The sequence below is a fragment of the Aquarana catesbeiana genome, linkage group LG01 (genome assembly GCF_042186555.1).
Source record: "Aquarana catesbeiana isolate 2022-GZ linkage group LG01, ASM4218655v1, whole genome shotgun sequence".
Classification (NCBI taxonomy): domain Eukaryota; kingdom Metazoa; phylum Chordata; class Amphibia; order Anura; family Ranidae; genus Aquarana; species Aquarana catesbeiana.
This window is the reverse complement of record NC_133324.1, coordinates 945,620,377-945,644,378: the sequence shown is the minus strand read 5'-3', so window position 1 is coordinate 945,644,378 and position 24,002 is coordinate 945,620,377. Positions and strand designations below refer to the sequence as shown.

General features: G+C 41.7%; 1 protein-coding gene across 1 annotated transcript in view; it reads right to left on the bottom strand.

Moving 5' to 3' along the window:
- Nucleotides 1-23,785, bottom strand: part of LOC141121201 (uncharacterized) — a 38,718-nt gene extending 14,933 nt beyond the window's left edge. The window contains exons 1-5 of the mRNA XM_073611067.1: nucleotides 23,676-23,785; nucleotides 10,259-10,573; nucleotides 4,365-4,430; nucleotides 3,357-3,449; nucleotides 1,111-1,173 (exon numbers count right to left, since the gene is read on the bottom strand). Of these exons, the coding sequence (XP_073467168.1) occupies nucleotides 1,111-1,173; nucleotides 3,357-3,449; nucleotides 4,365-4,430; nucleotides 10,259-10,573; nucleotides 23,676-23,757 (619 nt within the window). The 5' untranslated portion in view covers nucleotides 23,758-23,785. The remainder of the gene's footprint in view (nucleotides 1-1,110; nucleotides 1,174-3,356; nucleotides 3,450-4,364; nucleotides 4,431-10,258; nucleotides 10,574-23,675) is intronic.
- Between the last annotated feature and the right edge of the window lie 217 nt (nucleotides 23,786-24,002).

Sequence of the window (24,002 nt, the reverse complement as noted above, 5' to 3'; positions counted from 1 at the left end):
CCCCCAAAAATGTTACACAAGCTAAAGATTTTTGGGAAAAGAAAATTAACAAAATTACACTGTCCACTGCCCTACTGACACCATCAGTACATATACACATGCATATGTATTTGAGCTTTGGGGTGCACACCCTAATGCAAGAGGCTGCAAACACCAATGCTTTAAAATGAACATAAATAGAACTTAGCAGAAGCCTGGCAAGCAGAACACATAAATCTTGATATGATAAACCTACCATTATAACAATGATGAGTGAATGTACAGTATAAGTGAATAATGATTCATTTAATATCACACATGTCTATGCTATACCGTACAGCCTGCAAATTATTCACAATTTCTAAGGAGAATACACATAAAGTCAATATCATGTCTGATGTCTATCAAATCCTGATTTCATGCTATGCAATAATACGTTGCTTGTTGGACTGTAAAACATGGTCATTGCAAAATATTGATGCAGTTAGAAATCTGGCCTTGAAGAAGGGTCTGCTGAAAATGTCATAAATGCTTCAGTACTCCTAATTAACACCCCTCAGCTCTTTTGATTGGGTGGGGTGGGTGGGCTCAGTCACACCCTCTAGAAGGTTCGTAAAAACTGCTGCAATTAGCAGCTAAGGAGCTCCCAATCTATCCAATCAGGTAAACTGTATGTGTTCCATCCAGGAGACAGGCGTTCTCCCATCAGGGGACAGGTGTTGGTTCCCATTAGGAGAGGTGCTCCACTCAAGAGTCAGCACTCCATGCTGGAGGAGAGATTGCTTACCCACAGGACTGAGGGGATGGAGGCGGCTAAGGGAGACTGGGAGAGCTGGGACAACTAGGCGAGTCCAGGGGATTGATGGAAGCTGGAGATCTTGGAGGAGTGAGAGAGCCCGTGGTGGCAAGAGATCCTCTGTTAGGAAGTCAATGGCTCCTGCTGCTCTCTTTGAGTCCATTGAGACGGGAGACATAGACATAGCAGATCAGAAGGGGCTAAATAGAAATTCATTGATGGAGTTTACACACCACTTATTCCATTTTCTTTTTAAACCCTGTACATATTTAGCCAAAAAATAGGCACACAATTGAGTTTTTCACAAAAACGTTGCGGAAATAAAGGATTCTTACTTTGGATGAAATCTGCAGCCCTTGTACAGGACAACACCCTTCTACCATGCCTCTTCTTGTTGGCTGAAATAGAAAAAAAATATATTTATTTATGGTCCTAGACAGCCTGTCATAGAAAGGCTTATTGTATAACTTGACCCTCCCGCTAAAGATAAAAGAGCAGTATGACACTAAGAACCTATCATAAGAAACAAGGGATTTTTTCTCCACTGGCTATTAGCAGCTTTTTTAGTTTGTTTTGTTTTGCATTTTATTTGTGTAAAGGTTTCTTTTTTATTGTGAGGTCATGCAGGTTTGTCACTTTAGCCAAAATTTTTTTATTAGTGAAAATTTAATTTATTACATTTTTTTAATATATTACTGCTTTACCCCTTGATGACGTTCTATTGGATGAAACGCATTGGTTGGAGCTACAGCGTTGATGTCATCATGCCCGCTGCGGTGGTGAACGTGCTTTAATGTGTTATATGCAACTTTACTCCTGTTTATTGTAAGTAGTTTTACCTTTATTAAATGCTGAAATTTCTTAATACACTATGAGTTTCTCATTTGCTTGCATCCCATACTGAGCTTGATGTGAACTGCCTTGGTTAGGTGGGTAGGATTTAAGAGCCAGAACATTGCGCCGCCACATCGGAGGTTCAAGTGGCGATGTCAGATTTGTCACATTGATTTTACATGCATTTTATAAAAAACACAATCACTTCCAGCGCTAATAGGTCTTCCAAGGTGTCGAGTAACAGATGTCAGATAAAATGGTGGTGTGAAAGTTATATATAGTATCCCAAAACTAGGTGGATGCTGCCTTCTCAGATGGGGTAATCAGAAAGGAACTACAAGAAAAACAGAAATGGAAGGCGTGCACACCTAGTGCATTACCAGATATAATTTAATAAGAAATTTTTGTATAAAAGTGGGTACTCACAAAATGCAACTGACAAAAGGCCATAAACACAGTCCATGGACATGCACAGAACACGGAGTACAGCTAACGCGTTTCGGGGGTGCACCCCCCTCCTCAGAGCCTAGCTACATAAAATGGCTGAACATTCTTGCACATATTAAGATCACTGGATGATTTGTGTTTTTTTTTAAATAATACAGAAGGACTATTTTTATTTACAATATTTTTTTTTTTTTGCACATATCACAGCACTGCACAGTTTGTATGTTTCTTGGTTGCATGGTAACTCTCTCCTGAACCCCCGGATCAGGGTATACATCCATCCAGGTCTTACTAGCTGGTAAGTGGCCTGAGAGTGGGGTATGCACCTGGGTGTGAAGTGTTGTTCACTTTGTTATAAGAACATTTTCATGTTTTGAGTAAAATACTGAAATCTTCTATATACTGTATAAGGCACCGCTATAATCCCTATTCAATTCCCCTTTTTGTATGTTGTTCACTCACGTTGGATTAGTGGAACTTGATGACACATACACTATATATTACCAAAAGAATTGGGATGCTGGCCTTTACACGCACATGAACTTTAATGGCATCCCAGTCTTAGTCCGTAGGGTTCAATATTGGGTTGGCCCACCCTTTGCAGCTATAACAGCTTCAATTCTTCTGAGAAGGCTATCCACAAGGTTTAGGAGTGTGTCTATGGGAATGTTTGACCATTCTTCCAGAGCCGCATTTGTGAGGTCAGGCACTGATGTTGAACGAGAAGGCCTAGCTTGCAGTCTCCACTCTAATTCATCCCAAAGATGTTCTATAGGGTGCAGGCCAGTCAAGTTCCTCCACCCCAAACTTGCTCATCCATGTCTTTATGGACCTTGCTTTGTGCACTGGTGGGCAGTCATGTTGGGACAGGAAGGGGAGGTCCCCAAACTGTTCCCACAAAGTTGGGAGCATGAAATTGTCCAAAATGTCTTCGTATGCTGACGCCTTGAGTTCCCTTCACTGGAACTAAGGGGCCAAGCCCAACCCCTGAAAAACAACCCCACACCATAATCCCCCCTCCACCAAATGATTTGGACCAGTGCACAAAGCAAGGTCTATAAAGACATGGATGAGCGAGTTTGGGGAGGAGGAACTTGAGTGGCATATATATATATATATATATATATATATATATATATATATATATATATATATATATATATATATATATATATATATATATATATTTCTTGCTTGCCTGAACCTTTAACTTACAAAAAATATTTATGTTTATGTGACATACAACGGAATATAACATTTAAAATCACACAAAGGTTTGTTTTTTTTAAATTGACCTTACCTAGCCAGTACAGGAACTGATGCAACAGGAAACAGAAAGCATTTCCCGTTGGAACCATTGACAAGCAGGCAGAGAAAAATCTCGGGACATTGGCTGCAAAACAGAAAACAGACAGTCAGCAGAAAGGATGTACACCAATGAGATTGTGAGCCTGGAATAGGTATAGCATAATTTAACATGAATGATCACCTCAAACCCTGATTTTTTTAATTCTCTGCAAATGATTGGATGTTTAAACGTTTGGAGTGAAATAAAAAATAAATAAAAAAAAAAAAACAAATAACATAAAACAACAATTTCTGCAAGAACCCCTAAAACTATATAGTATTAAGAAATATCATTCAATATACCTGGCAGCAGTTAGTAGTCACGCTTACCAATTCTCAAATACCTGTATATGTATAGAAGTAGTACTGCACTTCGCAATAATATAAAAAAAGTGATGTGCTCACATTATCACACCATCACTATCAATCCAATCAAAAATCTGGGGAAATCCCGCCTATGCTTATACGCAGGGCTTTTTTTCTAAGAGAATAGGTGCAGGAACTTCCCCCCCCCTTCTGAGCCACTTCTTGTCTCCACCCCCTACCCACCCCTGAGCAACGTTCCTTGGTTTCATCCCCCACCCACCTCCCAGTACTGCCCCATTTAGAGAATACAGAGCCAAGTATCGTTTTGTGGTGCTAAGTAATTTGTATGGAATTTGTTAATGATAGCAAGAAAAGTAGTAAAATAGATCCCCCACACCCAGCAGTAATAGACCCCCCCAGCAACAATAGATTTGATCAAAAACAAGAGACCCCCCAGTAACAACGGACCCCCACAACAAAATACCACCCCAGCAGCAACAACAGATGCCGCCAGCATCAATAGACTCTACAGCCCGCCCCAGCACCCCTTGCCATTACACACAGCACATTCAGTGCTGGAGGTGCCGGAACTGCGTTCCCCCACGTTCCCACTGAAAAAAAGCCCTGCTTATACGTCCCCAGCTTGTATCCATACCTGTTCTATTCCTGACAAGTTCTTGCGTTATTGGCACTTCAGTTGGGGTTGGCCTGGATACAGTGTCTGTAAAAGAATATCCCAAAAATAGTCATATGTAAAAAAAAAATAAGTGTTTTTCAAATAATTTAAAAATTAAATTATAATGTATTAAATTAAATACTGTATATAGAAATAACAATTTTATTTAGATTGCACAAACACAATATAATCTTCAAACATAAAAGTTAAATGTATGTCTAGCTAATGCATATCATAGATGCTTACTAGGGTGTTGAAATTAATCGCAGCATCGATGCATCGCGATTTGACCACCCACGATGCGGCATCGATGCTACGACCTTGCACAATCGATTTTCTGATGGCGTCACCCGCGCCCCGCTTTAATGCGTTGCCTCCGAGTCCGAACTAAGCCAAAAGCAGCCGAAGGAGCCGTGGGCATTAGCCGCACCTTTTTTCCCGCCCCCCGTTGGCGTCATCCTCAGCTGCCCGTCGTTGAGCTTGGTGCTGCGAGTCTATATGGGAGGTGATAAAAGTTACAATGAAAGAAGCAAATGGCCTCGTCACTAATAGGCGGGGCTGAAAGGCAGTATTACGTGCTGTGCACTCTTGGTCAGGGTGAAGATCGCGGAGGAACATGGATGGGATTTGCTGTGTTTGTGTCTGTCTTGCTATCTCGGCTTACTGCAGCCGCCGCGGATGATACCAGTGAGTGTAACGGAGGGTGAGATTCACTGTGTACAAGGAGGGGGAAGGACTATGCCACTTTCGATGCCAAAGGGGGGCACAAAACAAGTTCTGAGCCTCTTCTGTTACTTTGTGATCTCTTCTCCTCCGCCCCAGTGCTCCGTTCACCCCGACACTGCACACTTCCATTACTCGGTTCCCTCTGATTACACTCCATGTTCCTGATCTGTATCCCCCCCCCCCCCCCCCCATCCCATATCTGGTGATCATACACATAGCAATTTGTGATTGATCGCCCTAGTGATCACAAACAAGCGATGTGTTATTAATGGAAATACTGAACGATGTAACAATACAATATCATAACATTAATTATGGTTTATGTATGCCATTTGTCTATTGTCTTATTGATTGATTCACATCACAACTTCATTGATTTGAAATTGATACCCTTTTTTGTATGATTTATGGTTTTGCTCATCACTGCCTCACACATGCAGCCATGCATTGCATGTGTGGGGCAGTAATAAGCAAAACCATAAATCATACAAAAAAAATAGTATCAATGAATTTGTTATCATGTGAATCAGTCGCTAAGACAATAAGACATACATAAACCATAATTAATAAAAAGGCATACATCGTCTCTTGTATCATGTCTGCAGTCTCTGACCATCTTTTGTATCATGTCTGCAGTCTCTGACCATCTCTTGTATCATGTCTGCAGTCTCTGATCATCTCCTGTACTATGTCTGCCGTCTCTGATCATCTCCTGTACTATGTCTGCAGTCTCTGATCACTTTCTGTATCATGTCTGCAGTCTCTGATCACTTCCTGTATCATGTCTGCAGTCTCTGACCATCTTCTGTAGTCATTTGGGGGCAGTCTGGAGCTCCTCTTTAAGTTGTTTGCTGTGTTTACACTTTGCTACATGTAGGGAGTGTTGTCTTTTTTTAAGAACAGATACAATTTAGAAAATTGAGTTCTTCTGACTGCTTGAATTTTTTGGATGAAAACCGTGCGCAGTAATCGCGATGCATCGTGAATCGTGGACCGGATAATCGTAATCGAATCGAATCGTGAGGCCAGTGAAGATGCGCACCCCTAATGCTTACCATCATGAACACAAGTTAAAATGTACAAGACAAATTTTTAAACTAAATTAGAGACTCGGTCACCAGAGCTCATTTTTTTTAATTCTAAAGGATTGTAGCAGCAAAGCAAAATTAATTCTTATAGTAGTATATTATAGTGTTTCCTTCTTGCTTTTTTATTTTTGTCTTCAAGTTCGAGCTTTAAGCAATACATCAGCTCTGGCTTTACATTTGCTAATTCATGAAGCTGTTACTCTTTACATGGCTGAACTTCTCTGCAGAGTCTTCGTAGTGACAGGTCTAAGTCTGCTGGGGCCCTTGCCATTACAGTAGGTCCACCATGGCGGCACCTACAAATGTCCAAGTTCTGTTGCTTGAGGTGATTGTAGCCATATTAGCGCACTTGTTACAAAAACAATTACGTACTGTGTGTGCCACGTCTTTTATTTGCACTGGCATCCACATTTTCTGGGGTGTGCCCCCTTTTTCAAGGTCACAGCAGTACTGTTGGGACCTTGAAGAAGGGGGTACACCCCAAAAAGCTTGTCCTGAAAATTTAGATGTTAGTGCGAATAAATAAAATGTATCACAGACAGAACTTAATTGTTTTTGTAAGGTTTGTTGAACATCAAACCCAAGAGAGGCCATTCAAGGGACCAGGAATGGATGGTATACACTACCCTGAAGAAGTTCGGTCTGACAAAATGCATCAGAGCAGTTTTGGTTGAGACCTCATTATGCTCAAAAGATGTGCTGTTATGCTGCTTGCTATTATATGTTTGTGAATATTTTTTTTTTCTTTTAATAAATTGGTGATTTTAATGGTATCACACTATCCAGTTTATTTATTTCCGCTTATGTGCCTTGGATTGTCCATGCAATATTTGAGCTCAGCATGGATCTCAGTGAAAGCGCGGCAAAGGACCAGGGGACATCCTTGGGGCACAGTCTATTTTTCTATCAAGTGCTTAGGACCTCACATTTGGGAGGCCATTTGAATCCAGTAAGGAACTGGTATGCAATCTGGTGGTGGAACATAAATTGGACACAGCATTACATTTGGTGTGTTATCACAGCCTAATCACATGATATGTGGGCTTTTTTTTTTTGCACTATTTATAATGCTTGCACTTTATATAATGTGATGCAAGGCTGTATTGTTCACTACAAAAGTACAAAAGATACTAATGAGCCTATGAACTGGATCTATAATGGTGAAAAAGTCAATAGGACCACAAATAAAGAAAATCTTTTATTCCATCAAAAAGCAAAGTCATGTGTAGACAATTGAAGATAAAAATGGAAATAAAATAGCCAACAATACCATTTAGGATCCTACGGGCTTTATGGGGTTAACACCATCTGTAGGGCCAGCTGGTGGGGCATGGAGGGGCGTCAACCACAAAAGTAGATGTACATTCTTTGACATATTTAAAGAGATTGTGCATCAGATGTATTTACAGTTTTATATGATTTTGCACAATTATGTTTATAGTTGCATATTTAGATACAAATGTGGTGTGGTTTTTCATAAATTTGTTTATTTGTGTCACTTTTAAAAAGGGACAACGCAGCTAATTTTTTATTCAATTGGTCATGACATGCCAAAGGAAAAGGACAGGGTCTCCATAAAACTATTTTAGCAATTCAGGGTTAGGAATGATTTTCCCTTCTTTGCTTTTTCTTTATATTCCTAATGTACATGAGGATACATTATGTGCATAGCATAGCAGTTGCCTGTGAAGATTCTCATGTGTCCAGGTCATGGTAAATCTACTAGTAGATGGTCTGTGAAGGTTTTCATGTTTCCAGGTCATGGTATATCTACAAGTAGATGGTCTGTGAAGGTTCTCATGTGTCCAGGTCATGGTATATCTACAAGTAGATGGTCTGTGAAGGTTCTCATGTGTCCAGGTCATGGTATATCTACTAGTAGATGGTCTGTGAAGGTTCTCATGTGTCCAGGTCATGGTATATCTACTAGTAGTTGGTCACATTAAACTGGACTTGTTCTATAACGTTGAAGACTTTTTATACATTCTCCAAGCCACTTCTTCAGCTCTACTGAGTGTGGGGAACCCCAACATTTATTTCCACACAGGTAACCTCTAAACTCCTAGACCGTGTTTCATTTTTGGCAATGCAGTGCACCACAACCCACGATAGTGAAATAATTTGCTTATGGTGCTCTGCTACACATGTGCGTTGAAGCTGCATTAGGATGGCATTTAAATTAAATTGCACTGCAACACGCAAATGTATCCCAATGGATGAGTGTGAACCCAGTCTAAGGTATAGTTTGGGGTCAAGGGAGGACTTTTGGTCTACGAAGAACGTTTGGCCTGGGAAGAAACATAACCAACTAGCCTTTGGATAATAGGGGCAGTTTCTTTTGGGTCAATCTCTTGTTGAGGTCTTAGCAGAGGGAATATCTCCACTCAGGGCTACCAGCCCAACATATCCTATTTGTACCAGTGATAGGGCGGAGACCACCCCCTTTCCACAGCCTAGTCACCCCCATTATCTGGTCAATTTTTACTTTTACATTTATCAACTAATTATAATCACCATTTCCTTAATTCTCTTACAAGATTTATTAGTTTAGAGCATACACAATAAAGGATATCTAAAACTAAAACTTTTTATTTTGAATAGAGTAGGCAATGGGGTAAAACCCTGTTGATCTTGTTTTCTGAATTCTGTGTCCCATTGGGGAAATGTATCTTTACATCTTCTCCTATAGGCACATTAGGAAGTGAAAAGAAATCTCTTTAACATGAGAGAACTCCACCTAGTCAGTTATTAGAGAAACAGGTGTCCCCTTTGGAAGATTTCCCTCTATTTTTGTTCTAATGTTAACTCATAATTTTGGATTTCCTCCTAATTGGCTTTAGATGCACTTTAAGGAATCTAGGGATTGCTAAATTAAGGAATACAGTGGTGTCACTTCCCCCACCAAATGCCTGCTGATTGAATAGGAAAGTAGCAGCATCAACCTGAAAAGTTCTTCTTTTCCCTCCTGTCAGCACATTTCCTGTCGCCACATGTGCATGCAGCAGAATCCAAATTGGCTCCTAGTGCTGCCCCTCCCAGGGACTTGCAATGTGCCCTTGTACTTGCTAAAAAAAAGTGACTTCTCCAGGAAAATTCAATTCCTTAGTCCAGCCCCCTCCCTCCTTGTACTCTCACTTCTAGGAGGGTCTAATTACTGTCTGTGCTGGCCCAGCTCCTCTACTCCTTCCTTCACTGCCCTACATAGCTTCTGGGGAGGAGTAAGGGGAATGTATAGAGTGACAGCAATGAATCTACTGGCGTTTCTGACATCCCATACAACATAGCAGCACCCAGCAGTAGTCTCCGGGCTTTTGGGTGACTACACATGGTAAATAACATACATAAAATACATTAAAGTGGATGTAAACCCGAAAAAAATGTTTTTATCATACTGTAGAGTATAAGATTTCCTATCATTTGAGCCCAGTCTTGCCACACAGAGTTAATCCATCTCTGAGCAATCTTCTTTTATTGTTCAGTGAGAAAAATCTTGACAAATTGAAAAAAACTTTGTCAAATCCTCCCCCTTGCTGTGAGTGACAGGTGATTTACATCTCGTGCACCAGCCTAAGACACAGGCATTATTTTTTAATTCCCTCCCCCACTCCTTTCTTCAGCAGCTCTGCAAGGATTAGCTGTTCCACACCTCACCATGATTTGGCATGCTGAAGTCATGTGGTTACTTTCCTGTCTTTTCACTGGATGTTAGAGATCATAACAGAAGGTCAGCAGAAGTTCAGTGTTAGAAATACACAGAGAAAATGCATATTGACAAGGGGAGTGTAGAGGTGGGCGGGGAGTCTACTGACATCACGACTCCACCCACCGAACGCCAGACAACAGACCCGCCCACAGAATCTGCAGTTTTTCTGGTCTAATAACAGACAGAGGGGAGACATTTGACAGGTAAAGATACATGCAAGAGGCATGTTTATCCTTATAGATAACCCCTATGGCAGTAGTTTAGAAAGGATGACATTGGGTTTACATCCACTTTAAATACACATAAAATATTATGGGAGTGATTAAGGCATAAATACAAAGGCTCACCTGACTTACCTGTGACATTAATATGGAACTTTATTTCATGGCTTTTTAGCTTATCATTTTCAACAGTCATTGTAATAATTCTGTATAATCCAGTGTCTTCCACCTTCATATTATGCACTATGAACATGCAATTCTTGGGGATGAATGTAACACGATTCCTGAACTGTAAACGGCTTTCCCAAATACCCAGGTCAAAGGAACCAATTTTGGCTATTCCGTAATAAAGTTCATAGCTTCTGTTCTCCATGTCTTGGCAGAGTTCAGTTTCTTCCAAATAAGCAAAGGAACCAGCTGGGATGGAGAGGAAATGTGTGACATCATCACCTATAAATGAAAGGAGAGCATAGGGATTGTAATAAGAGTGATCTGTTGTCTAAAAGATACAACACCCTAGAGCAGCCTTTCTTAACCTTTGTAACACAGAGGTACCCTTGAAATAACCTTCTGGTCTCAAGGAAACAATACTAATTGTTATATCTACAGTTCATTGTACATTAGTGTTATGGTCACTGGGAAGAATGCCCCTTACATCAGTGGTCATCAACCCTGTCCTCAGGGCCCACTAACAGGCCAGGTTTTATGTATTACCTTGGGGAGAAGCAGACCAGAATACTGCAATCACTGAGCAGCAAATGATATCACCTGTGATGTATTTCAGTTATCTTGCAAACCTGGCCTGTTAGCGGGCCCTGAGGACAGGGTTGATGACCACTGCCTTACATTAATGGCCAGTGAGAAGTATGTCCCTTACATTGGTGGTCAGTGGGATGATTGCTCCTTACATTGGTGATCAGTGGGAGCAAGGATCCTTACATTGGTGATGAATTGAAAGAAGGCTCCCCCTGATGTTGTGTTTAGTGCGATAAAGAATGTTTCTTACATTGGTGGTCACTGGGAAGATTTCTCCTTACATTAATGGCCAGTGAAAAGAATGCCCCTTACATTGGTGTTCAGTGGGATGAATGTCCCTTACATTGGTGTTCAGTGGGATGAATGCCCCTTACATTGGTGTTCAGTGGGATGAATGCCCCTTACATTGGTGTTCAGTGGGATGAATGCCCCTTACATTGGTGTTCAGTGGGAAGAATGTCCCTTACATTGGTGTTCAGTGGGAAGAATGTCCCTTACATTGGTGTTCAGTGGGATGAATGCCCCTTACATTGGTGTTCAGTGGGATGAATGCCCCTTACATTGGTGTTCAGTGGGAAGAATGTCCCTTATATTGGTGTTCAGTGGGAAGAATGATCCTTACATTGGTGATCAATTGGAAGAATGCTCCCCCTGCAGTTGTGCTTATTGGGATGAAGAATGATCCTTACATTGGTGATCAGTGGGAAGAAAATTATCGTAATTCCATTACTGATAGCTAAACAGATCATTGGTGTCAGTGGTTACTCATCCGAGAGGCAGAAGCTGCTAATTGCTCAAGGAACCCCTAGCAACCTCTAAAGCAGGGGTCTCCAAACTATGGCCCTTGGACCAGATGTGGCCCTTTGCTTGCCTTTATCTGGCCCTTGGGGCACTATTCCTTCCACTGATACGAGGTACTATCCCTTCCACTGACACCAAAGACAGAGCACTATTCCTCCCACTGACACCAATAATGGAGTACTATGCCTCCCACTGACACCAGAGATGGGGAACTAGTTCTCCCACTGACACCAATGATGTGGCACTATTTCTTCCACTGACACCAATAATGTAATTTTTTTACTCCCACTGACCACCAACCTGTGGCATTGTTTAGTCCCACCAAAGCCAAGGCATTTTCTGTTCCAACTAGCCACAGTCTGGCCCCCTCTAAAGTTTGAAGGGTAGTAACTGGTGAAAGTCGAACGTTTGGAGACCCCTGCTCTAGTGGAACCTTGGTTGAGAAAATATTCTCTAGAGAAGCATTCCATGGCTTGGGAACCCTTGACTCATTTCACTTTAATCATTGGTAGATAGAATGGAACACAATAACCCCTGGCTGAAATGTGTTATTTGCAGTAATTCCAGATGAATGTACAGAAATAAATATATAGTATACTGTATATATAGTAATATGGGGAGCACAGGATCACCAACCAGCCGTTTGTAAAAGCAAACAGGAGTTATTGTCCTTTCAAACAGGAAACAAAACAGTCCAAGCTTCTGGTACAAAAAAAAAAAAAATTAAAAAGTAAAATAAAACTTTCGGCTCACCGCCTGTAAAACGTGTCCCTTAACAGGGTTATGTCCCCACCTGCATACAAGAAAAGCACCGCTCTGACTGTGAAGCCTCAGGTAGAGCAATAGAAAAACAAAACGCCTACTCCAGGTGCTCAGGCTCGGGATGTCCTCCTTTCATCCAACAATAGTACGTCAATCATAAAAACAAAACGCTGGCAACTCTGGGAGTTCTTCTGTAAGCTTTATTGCAACATGACCAATTAAAAGTGACGGGTAAAGCGTTTTGGCACAAGCCTTGTTCACTGCATAGTCACCATATAAAAACACAACATAGAGGAAAAATATAAAGATAATGCAAGTCACTCCCACTAATTGAATGATGTCAGTAATTGAAAATAAACAAAAAACACTGCTGCAGGTGTGCGGTTCTCAGGGAGTGGTGACCTGCAAAACTTGTCATGACATAAATCACTGAGAAGAGAACATGGATCTATATAGAAGAACAAGATAATTTACAATATATAAAAAAATAAATACAAATCAAGAAGTGAATCACAAAATATCACAAGATCTATTGGAGAAAAAGATCAACATCATAACAGAAATTCATTCCTGAAGGCACTCTAGTTTGTAGGTTAAAGATCCACCAGACTTCTCTTTCAAGAAGCCTGTGGTATAGATCACCTATCCCCCCCCCCAGGTCTTGTTTCCTCTTCATTTCTGAGGCCTCCCCTGCAGTTGGGTTAACCCTTTCAGAACAAGTCCCTGTAGAGGCAGTTTCCCATCCAAAATCTCTTCAAGTCGCTGAATTCCGGGTCCCAAAGTGTGGACTTACCAATCCAGAGAGACCTGTAAACCAGTCCTCTCTTTCAGCTGGACTACACCGCAACCCCTCACCATGTAATGTGTGAGAACCCCTGAGTATTCAAAACTGCATTCAAATCCTCCCCCTCAAAGTGACCATAACCATAACTCTAATGGGGTATCATATCATCCAGGACCCATCCCTGGTGTCCTGTACATACAATATATATGTAGAACAATTGCAGGCTAGTCAAGACAGCACACGCCTGACATAAAAAAACAGTCCACTTGGTGCACAGCAGATGACAGACAACACCCAATCTCCATTGCATACACCAAGAAATAGTCCAATCTGTAGCACCTTGTAAGCTTATTTAAGAGTTACAAACTCATTAGTACAACAGTTTCAGACCCGTTAGGATCCTTCATTAGGGACATCAAGAGTGAAACATAGATACAGCAGGATTCCTTGTAAGGCTCGCTTCATGCTAGTGCAACTTGCCACTATTGTTTTCAAACGCACCCCTTTGGATCTAAAAGCCCATTCTTAGCCTACAGATATCTTTTAGACCAGAGACAAGCAACACCTATATTCTCTTCCATAAGTCATTATTCTATCCAATGATATAATGCATTACAAAATCGCTATATTACTGGCCACTCCACACTTTACCTCTTATAAAAGAAAGAAGAAGCAAAAAAGAAACAGAAAACAAATCATAAATTAATAAAAAAAAATCTATAGAAAATGATTAAAAGCTATAAAAAAAAAAATGCAAATCAAAATCTTTATTTAACCCTTTAGGTGAAATAGTGTCCAATGGTTAAATCCACTCGACTTCTCCCCGTTTCAACTTTAAGTCCCTATGACCTCATTTTACCAGGGGGAGCCCTTTTATCCTGAGAGGACTTCATATGAAGTCCTCCAGGATCGTGCCTCGTGTGCACCCCACAGGCTGCGCACTGGCTTGATCTGTCACCCACTGTGTTCACCAGACACAGCGGATGACAGATCAGTGTACTGGCCCACTGTCTGTACCATGTGATCACTGTGTCCTAACACAGCAGATCACATGACAATTTGTACACAAATAAATGGCTTTGATTTATGCCATTCATTGCGTACTATTGTGTTGATCTCTGTGATTGGTCACAGTGATCACATGGTACAGGGCCAATCGCAGCCCATGTCATTAGCTGTGGCCAAAATGGTTGCTTATAACGATAAAATTTGCTGTTATAGCAAAGCAATCATAGCATGTAAAAAATCCTGATCACGTCCCCAGAGTAGTACAGTGTTACTATCAAAACATTGAATTGCTCTGGTCACAGTATGTAAAAAAAAAAAAAAAAAAAAAAATTAAATAAAAAAAACAAAATTTTATTAAAAAAATTTTTAAAAAAGTATGAATTTTTTTTTTGTTTTTTTTAAACTTCAATACCAAGGACGTCATATGACGTCCTTGGCTTTGAGCAGGTATATCTGAATGATGCCTATAGTTACAGACATCATTCAGATATTGCCGATTCAGTTATATCTGAAGTTGAGCAGGTATATCTGAATGATGCCTATAGTTACAGACATCATTCAGATATTGCCGGTTCCGCCGCTTGATCGTTCCTATGGGAGGCGAGAGTGGACGTCCCCCCCTCCCGCCACCCTCCGGTGCCTGCTTCGACTCACCGTTACGATCGGTGAGGCGGAGAGTGGATCCGCCGGCGCCGGATGTAGATCATAGAGATTTCCGGTGGACCAGATGGTCCCCGGAGTCTCTATGATCGTCGGAGGCCGGGCGCGATGTTATGACGTCACGCCCGGCCTCTCCATTCAAAAAAAACGGCGCCGCTTCGGCTTGGAAGCGGCGATCGTTTTATTTATTTTTTTTTATTTCAGGCTTCCCAGCCTAGTGGTGAGATATGGGGTCTTATTGACCCCATATCTCACTATTAAGAGCACCTGACATGTCATATTGCTATTACAAGGGATGTTTACATTCCTTGTAATAGGAATAAAAGTGATCAATTTTTTTTTTTTTTCAAAAAAGTGTCAAAATAAAAAAAAATAAAATATAATTAACAATAAAAAAAAAAAAATTTTTAAAGTGCCACTGAATGAATGAATGAATGAATGATTTATAAAGCGCTGCAAATGCGAACTGAATCGCCTCAAGGCGCTGGATGCATTCTCTGATGTCAGCTTCTCAGAAAAGGAAGGTCTTTAGTTTTTTTCTGAAGGCCTGGTGGTTTTCTTCCATGCGGATGTTGGTAGGAAGAGCGTTCCATAGTTGAGGTCCTTGGACTGCGAATCTTCGTTCTCCCTTTGCTTTGTAGCGGTATTTGGGAATGGTAAGGAGGTTTTGGTTAGCTGATCGAAGACTGCGATTCAGGGTGTAGTGTTTTATTTTCTCGTGGAGATATGGTGGGGCGTTTCCTTGTACGCATTTGTGGGTGATGCAGAGGGTCTTGAATGTGATCCGTTTCTTCACGGTTAGTCAGTGTAGGCTCTTTAGGGAGGGGGAGATGGATTCCCAGGGTTTTTTTCCTGTTAACAGTCTTGCCGCCGTGTTTTGGATGAGTTGTAAGCGCGCAAGCTGATATTGGGGTAGTCCTACGTAGAGCGAATTTGCGTAGTCGAGTCGGGAATTGATGATTGTTCCCACAACTGCCACTTTGTCCTCTTCTGGGATGAAGGGGATTAGTCTGCGTAGTTGGCGGAGGAGATGGTGGGATCCGCTCACCACTGATCCTATTTGTGCATCCATTGTCATTCCTGAGTCAAAAATGACTCCAAGACTCTTGGCTTTGGTGCTTGGGGAGATGGTCTGTCCAAGGATGGTGGGCGGTGTCCATGTAGTCTTTATTTTGGAATTTTTGTTAGCTTGTAGGAGAAGTAGTTCTGTTTTTGATCCGTTGAGTTTGAGGGAGCTAGTGGTCATCCAGTCGTCTATTAAGGAGAGGCATTTCTGTAATTGCTGATGAAGGTCTTTTTGTCCGTTGATACGAAGGTAGAGTTGGGTGTCGTCAGCGTATGAATGGAAACAAAGATCGGTTTTCCTGATGATATTGAGAAGTGGGCGGATGTATATGTTGAATAGTACTGGTGACAAGGGTGATCCTTGAGGGACTCCGCAGGAGACTGCCCGGGTTTCCGAGGTGAATGTTCCTAGTTTCACTGTCTGGGAGCAATTCTCTAGGAAGCATGTAAACCATTTTAGAGCAGAACCTGTAGCTCCTACTACTTCAGCGAGGCGGACGAGTAAAGTATTGTGGTCTACTGTATCGAATGCTGTGCTGAGGTCTAACAGTACCAGGAGACTCTGTTCTCCGTCGTCTGCTGCTTCAAGGGCATCATCCCATATTTTGAGAAGTGCTGTTTCTGTGCCATGGCCTGGGCGGAAGCCTGATTGCAGAGGGTCCAGGAGTTGGTGTGTGTCCAGGTGGCGTTGTAGCTGTTGTACTACCGCTTTCTCCATAATCTTGGAGATGGCGTTGAGGCTAGTTATTGGTCTGCGGCAGTTAGGGTCCTTAGGGTCGAGATTGGCTTTCTTTAGGAGAGGTTTGACGATGCCTTGCTTGAGGGAGGTTGGCACAGTCCCTTCTTTGAATGATTGATTTATGAGCTGTGTTAGGATAGGAGCCAAGATGTCGGAACATTCTTTAAGCAGTTTAGTGGGGATGATGTCGTTCGGTGATGTGCTGTCTCGAAGGCTTCTGATGATGTTTTTGGTTGTGTCTATGGTGATTGGGGACAAAATGAAATTCGGTGGTTGAGTGATGTTCGTGTCGATATCCTCTTTTTGGTTTGGTTCAGTGAGGATGATCGTTGTTTTCTGATGGATTGATTTCCGAATGTTGTCGATTTTGTCGATGAAGAAATCTGATAACTCATTGCAGAATTCTTGAGTATCGTTTCCACTGTCCCCGTATGCTCGCACGCAGAAGCGAACGCATACGTAAGTCCCGCCCACATATGAAAACGGTGTTCAAACCATACATGTGAGGTATCGCCGCGAACATTGGAGCGAGAGCAATAATTTTGGCCCTAGACCTCCTCTAACTCAAAACATGTAACCAGTAAAAAAATTTCAAGCGTTGCCCATGGGGATTTTTAAGTACCGAACATTGGTGCCATTCCACGAGCGTGTGCAATTTTGAAGCGTGACATGTTAGGTATCTATTTACTCGGCGTAACTTCATCTTTCACAAAATGCAAACATTGGGCTAACTTTACTGTTTTGTTTTGTTTTTAAACACAAAACAGTTTTTTTCCCCCAAAAAAACGCGTTCGAAAAATTCCTGCGCAAATACTGTGTGAGATAAAAAGTTGCAACAACCGCCATTGTATTCTCTAGGGTCTTTGCTAAAAAAAACATATATAATGTTTGGGGGTTCTATATAATTTTCTAGCAAAAAAATGATGATTTTTACATGTAGGAGCAAAGTGTCAGAATTGGCCCAGTATTGAAGCGGTTAAATACTGTCACCAGTCAGTGTCTCTGATCACCGCCACACCAGTTATATGATGACATTGTACTGCACTGGTAACAGTATGTAAAACATTTATAAAAAAAAAAAAGAAAACACTTTTTTATTTCTTAATTTTCCAAAAAATTACAACTTTTAAAAAACTTGCCATGCCTCCTACTAAATACCTTGGACCATCTACATCCCAAAAGGGGTCATTTGGGGGGTATTTATACTGTCCTGACATTTTTGGGCCTCAAGGAATGAAATAGGTCATCAGTACATCAGGATTGATCAATTTTCAGATACTGTATCTATACACCATAGTTTGTGGACTCTATAACTTTCCTACAGACTAAATAATATACACCGATTTGGATTATTTTCACTATAGAAATGGAGCGGAAAACATTTTGGCCTAAATTTATAAAGAAAGATTATTTATTTGCAAAATTTCATCACAGAAACTGTGAAACTGAGCAAAACTGTTTAGCAAAAAATAAATATCCCAGTAGTGATTAAATACCACCAAAAGAAATCTCTATTTCTGTGAAAAAAAAATGATAAAAATTTCATATGGGTGCAGAGCTTTTTAACTGAGTAAATGCCATTCAAAGTGTGAAAGCGCTAAAAGCTGAAAATTGGCCTGGGCAGGAAGGGGGGGGTGGGGGGTGGGTGGAGTGCCTGGTATTGAAGTGGTTAAACAGGGAATGTGGTCAGTCACCAGAAATTCTCACTTATCTGCTGTGTGACCACCATTGTGGGGAACCAACATGATATTACTGACTTGTTTCTGTAATCTAACCAACATGGACACTCCAGAGTGGCAAGTGCAAAATCCATTTATATGTAGTATCCTCCCTGTGTATGAATGTGGTCACACCGCCGATCGGTTAGGATTTTTGCTGCCTGACCACATTCCCTGTTTAAGAAGAGATCGTAGGCAGTTAAAGCTGAAGGGATTTCACCATTGAGCACTATTCTCTGACTATTTCTATCTGCAATGTATTCTCAATCAACTCAGTTTAAAAAAAAAAAAAGATTAACTTACATGTTTTTTTTATAGTGTTCTATATTTTTATTCTCCTTTTTCTATTATTTAATCATTTGTTTTCTGTTTCATTACAGGTGAAGTGTGGAGTGGCCAGTAATATTATTGTTAATATTATTTATTTTTTATAAGTAATATTATTTATATTATTACAAAGTAACAGTTACATAGTTATTTTATGTCTTTGTAACAAGTTATATACCCGAGTATAAGCCGAGTTTTTCAGCCCATTTTTTGCCTCGGCTTGTAGTCGAGTGAATGTCAACTTAAGAAAAAATGTCCCGCAATGGATGCGAAAAAGTGCCGCTCATGAATCGGCCCGGCACCCCTGTCAGTTTCCCCTCCCTCCCATGTTGTGTGTCCAGCCGCATAACGATGTCCCGCCTCCTAGACCGCCTCTTGTGATAGACCGCACAGTGATCCATTGCTAGGAATCATTGTGCCGTGTGTCATAGGAGGCGGGACATTGTTACCGCGGCTGCACGGCGATACAGATCTGACACAGCGGGACATCGTGACATCTACCAGGAACTGGTAAGGCTGTATATGATGGGCACTGGCAGGCTGTATGTCATGGGCACTGGCAGGCTGTATGTCATGGGCACTGGCAGGCTGCATTTCATGGGCACTGGCAGGCTGTATTTCATGGGCACTGATGAGCACTGGCAGGCTGTATTTCATGGGCACTGGCAGGCTGTATTTCATGGGCACTGATGGGCATTGGCAGGCTGTATTTCATGGGCACTGATAGGCTTTATTTCATGGGCACTGGCAGGCTGTATTTCATGGGCACTGATGGGCATTGGCAGGCTGTATTTCATGGGCACTGATAGGCTTTATTTCATGGGCACTGGCAGGCTGTATTTCATGGGCACTGATGGGCATTGGTAGGCTGTATTTCATGGGCACTGATGCACAATGGCAGGCTGTATTTTTCATGGGCACTGGCAGGCTGTATTTCATGGGCACTAATGGGCATTGGCAGGCTGTATTTCATGGGCACTGGTAGGCTGTATTTCATGGGCACTGATGCACACTGGCAGGCTGTATTTCATGGGCACTGGTAGGCTGTATTTCATGGGCATTGATGCACACGGGCAGGCTGTATTTTTCATGGGCATTTATGGGCATTGGCAGGCTGTATTTCATGGGCACCTATGGGCACTGGCAGGCTGTATTTCATAGGCACTGATAGGCTGCATTTCATGGGCACTGGCAGGCTGCATTTCATGGGCAATTTACTGGTAGTTGCTGCATTTCCCACCCTAGGCTTATACTCGAGTCAAAACGTTTTTCCAGTTTTTTGTGGTAAAATTAGGTGCCTCGGCTTATATTTGGGTCAGCCTATATGGTATGTATTCAGGTGTTGCTTGTCTCCAGTCTAAGGCCCCATTCACACCTGCACATTGCACTTATTCACATTTTTCTTTTTGTTGCACCACAGCGTAGGAGACATCCCGTTCACTTGAATAGGCTGCCCTACGTGCAACAAATGTGCCTGCATTTTAATTTTTTTTTTCTTTGGCAGTGAGCTTCTGCTAGTCGCATTTAGGGTGTCATTAATAAATAAGGGAGAGAGAGAACACAGTCTAGATTTTAAACATGTCTGCCTTTGTTCATCTTCATTACGTATGGCATGATGGGATTGGTAGTTTACTCAAAATCAGTAACTTAGAAAGCTGCTAATAGTTTGCAGGATAAAAGCACATAGTTTTTTTGAGGATCTTAGGCCCAGCTTACACTTGTGGTTGGAGGGAGGGGTAAAAATGGGTGGTTGAGCCATGGTTTTACCAACACCCCAAAATGCAACAGCAGCTGGATGGGTTGTACGCATGGCATAGCCAAAATGACACCCCCTGTTCATAGTCCCCACTGAACGCAACCAATTCAAGTGTTGCATGTGGGTGTGTGGGCTTTATAGAGTGAAAGCAGGCAGCGGGGAATCGATCTACCGCCTCACAGGCACCTCTCAAACACCCTCTGAAAAGCAATCCACTGTGGATTGCTCTTCAGAGGGCAATGCAAGAATAAATGAGTACCCTAATGAGCAGGAAACTGAAGCAGAGATTAACAAAAATTGAGATACTTTGTCCAGTGACGGCAATGAGCATAGCAGGGAAACCTCTGCACTAAAATCCTCTACCTCCTGCAGATGTTCTGTCTGAGCCATTGCTGACAAGCACTGCGAAATGATTCATGAGATCGCTTCCAACATAAATAGAGGGGAGACTGGAACAGATGACATAACAATAGCTATAGCAGCCTATGAGTAGTGTAGGAGCTGGGGCCCCATCAGGGAAGCTGCTGGAGAAAACTAGTACTGAAGGGTGAAGTCAGGAGGACCATTGATAGTAGTAAGGAGCATTTAGCAGTAGCAGATTTATTGTCCTCTGAACTTCTTCTACAGACCGAATGATTCTTGTATGTCAAATGTAGTCACTAATCTCAGAGGGTCTCTCTGGCTAAAACCTCATAGGACGGCTGAGGTTTGTAGTTCTACCATACAAGTCTACAGAAGCTGGAGTTTATCCCTTTTACTGCCACCAACGTTGGTGTCTTTAGTGGGTGTGTAGACTTGACAAGCCGACTGTTAACCCAGCAACTGTCCACCATGTTTCCTGGGTACCCATCAGCGGACCTGGGACAAGCATGGTGCCACCGGGAAGCGAGAAGGGAGATCAGCGAACATCTATTTGCGGATCTCCCCTTCCTGATACTGACTCGTTCTGATCATTCTTTGGAGGGCAGGTGGGACATCAGGAATCTTTTAGAACCTTGATGTCTCAAAAAAGAGAACCTGTCCACTAAAAAAAAAAAAAAAAAAAAACAAATAAAAAAAAAAAAAATAAAAAAAAAAAAAAACGCATCACTTAGAAAAGAAAAAAAAAAAAAAATGCATCACTTAGAAAAGAAAAAAAAAAAAAAAAAAAAGAAAAAGTGTAAAAAATTAAAGTTACACCCAAGCATTTAAAATTTCATCCCCCACCCCCTTCCCCAATTTGTGCAATATAGTGTGGATGCAGGAGTTTGGGGTGAAGGAACTTGGGTGACCTACACAGAGTCCTGACCTCAACCCGAAAGAACACCTTTGGGATGAATTAGAGCGGAGACTGCGAGCCAGGCCTTCTTGTCCAACATCAGATCCTGACCCCACAAATACGCTTCTGGAAGAATGATCAAACATTCCCATAGACACACTCCTAAACCTTGTGGACAGCCTTCCCAGAAGAGTTGAAGCTGTTATAACTGCAAAGGGTGGGCCAACTCAATATTGAACCCTACAGACTAAGACTGGGGATGACATTAAAGTTCATGTGCGTGTAAAGGCAGGTGTCCCAATACTTTTAACAATATAGTGTATGTCCAAAAAAAACCCCATAAAAGCAGCTCTGGCAGCGAAAGGGTTAAAGGCCATCAATGTAGGATGGTAGAGATGATCAATAATCAGAATGTGAATGTAAGGGAGGGTGGGAGCGCACTTATCAATAGTAAAACAACAACATCAAAAAGTCACTTGAAAAAAAACTTTAACCAAGATTGCATAAAAAAATTTGACAGCCGATTCCGGTTTTTCGGCAGACTAACATTTTTGTCGGATGTGAACTCAACGTCCGATTTTTTGTTTCATTAGTGCGGTTTTTTGTATGGAAAAAAAATTGTAAGAGCGAGACTAGAAAAGAAAGAATACATACAAAACTATTCAACACATGGCGTCACTTCTGAAGTTGGATTCTGTCGTAGGAGAATTTCCGTATGGTGAGTAACCTCTTCATTTCCAACATGAGACTAGCATGCCACAAAAAAACGGACGTTCGGTCGTCCGAAAATCTGACCGTGTGTACGAGACTTTAGGCTCTGTTTACACCAAATGCCAGGTCTGTCTCCGCTGACTGTGCAGAGTGGAGACGGACATGGGAGATGGGGAAATCGGGTGAAAATGGACCGCCTGTCCCTTTTCACCTGATCTTATCCGATCCTCCAGACCAGGGGACTCCAAACTACGGCCCTCCAGTTGTTCAGGAACTACAATTCCCATCATGCCTAGTCATGTCTGTGAATGTCAGAGTTTTACAATGCCTCGTGGTATGTGTAGTTCTGCAACAGCTGGAGGGCCGTAGTTTGGAGATCCTTGCTCCAGACGGATGGAAAATAGGACCACCATCTGTCTGGATTTGGCCGACAGGATCGAATCGGACATGTCACCGCTGACATCCGCCTCTCCATAGGGGTGAAAGGAGGGTCCAATCGGGTCCGCCCGAAAAACTGACAGGGGGACCTGATCGGACGGCCATGTGAAAGGACCCTTACACTGTGCTTTTTATATGGGGTGTGTGCAAGGGTGATGGGGGTGCTTTAATAGTATTATTATTTTATAATAAATAATATTATATTTATAATATATAATAAAAAATAATATTATAATTGTAATATATTAGACCCTTACACTGTGCTTTTTATATGGGTGTGTGCAAGGGTGCTTTAGTTTTTTACAAATATATATATATATATATATATATATACCCACTTTATTTTATTTTTTTTTAACGTTATTGCTATCATAAGGGTGCTAACATACCCACTATGGGCAGGTGACAGGTGCTCTTTATAGGGACATTGTGGGGTCTATTAAGATCTCCTCCACTGCGGCTATTTAAACACAAATCATGTGAAGGTCAGACAGTTCGCTATAAGATTGTTAACTAAGTATGTGAGACCCAAAAAAATCTGAATATATGATGTCCCCCCTATTGCCCAACTGCATGTAAGCAGTATGACACTATGTATATATATGCCCTGTCCTATACTCCCTCTATATGGACTTCTTTGCTGTAACCCGAACATAATGCCACTGTACTATTGATTTGTGTATCTTGTATGTAATTTGCTCTTCAAATAAAAACATCACGTTAACTGGAAGTATGTGAGACCCGTATAGATTATAATTCAGGCACTTACCTGTCCTGTGTCCTGTAGGTGAGGAAGAGACTTCAGCAAACACCCAGAAGACGCAGAACAATAAGACGGATCTCCCGATCATATCCCAGCTGGGAGAAAGAGCTCAGACTGAGGAAGTGCGGAAGTCGGTCCCTTTTTATAGCCAGAGAACGCCAGCAGAAAGGGGCGTAGGGACTGAGCAGCCCCGACATCATTAGAGATGTCTTGTGACCAGAGATGACTCACCTCCTGAAAAGAAAAGAAGTGCTAATTTTTGAGTAGAGTACGTTCCTTTGCTTACATAAACAGCTTGGCATTTTTTTTTAAATGTTCACATATAGTACATGT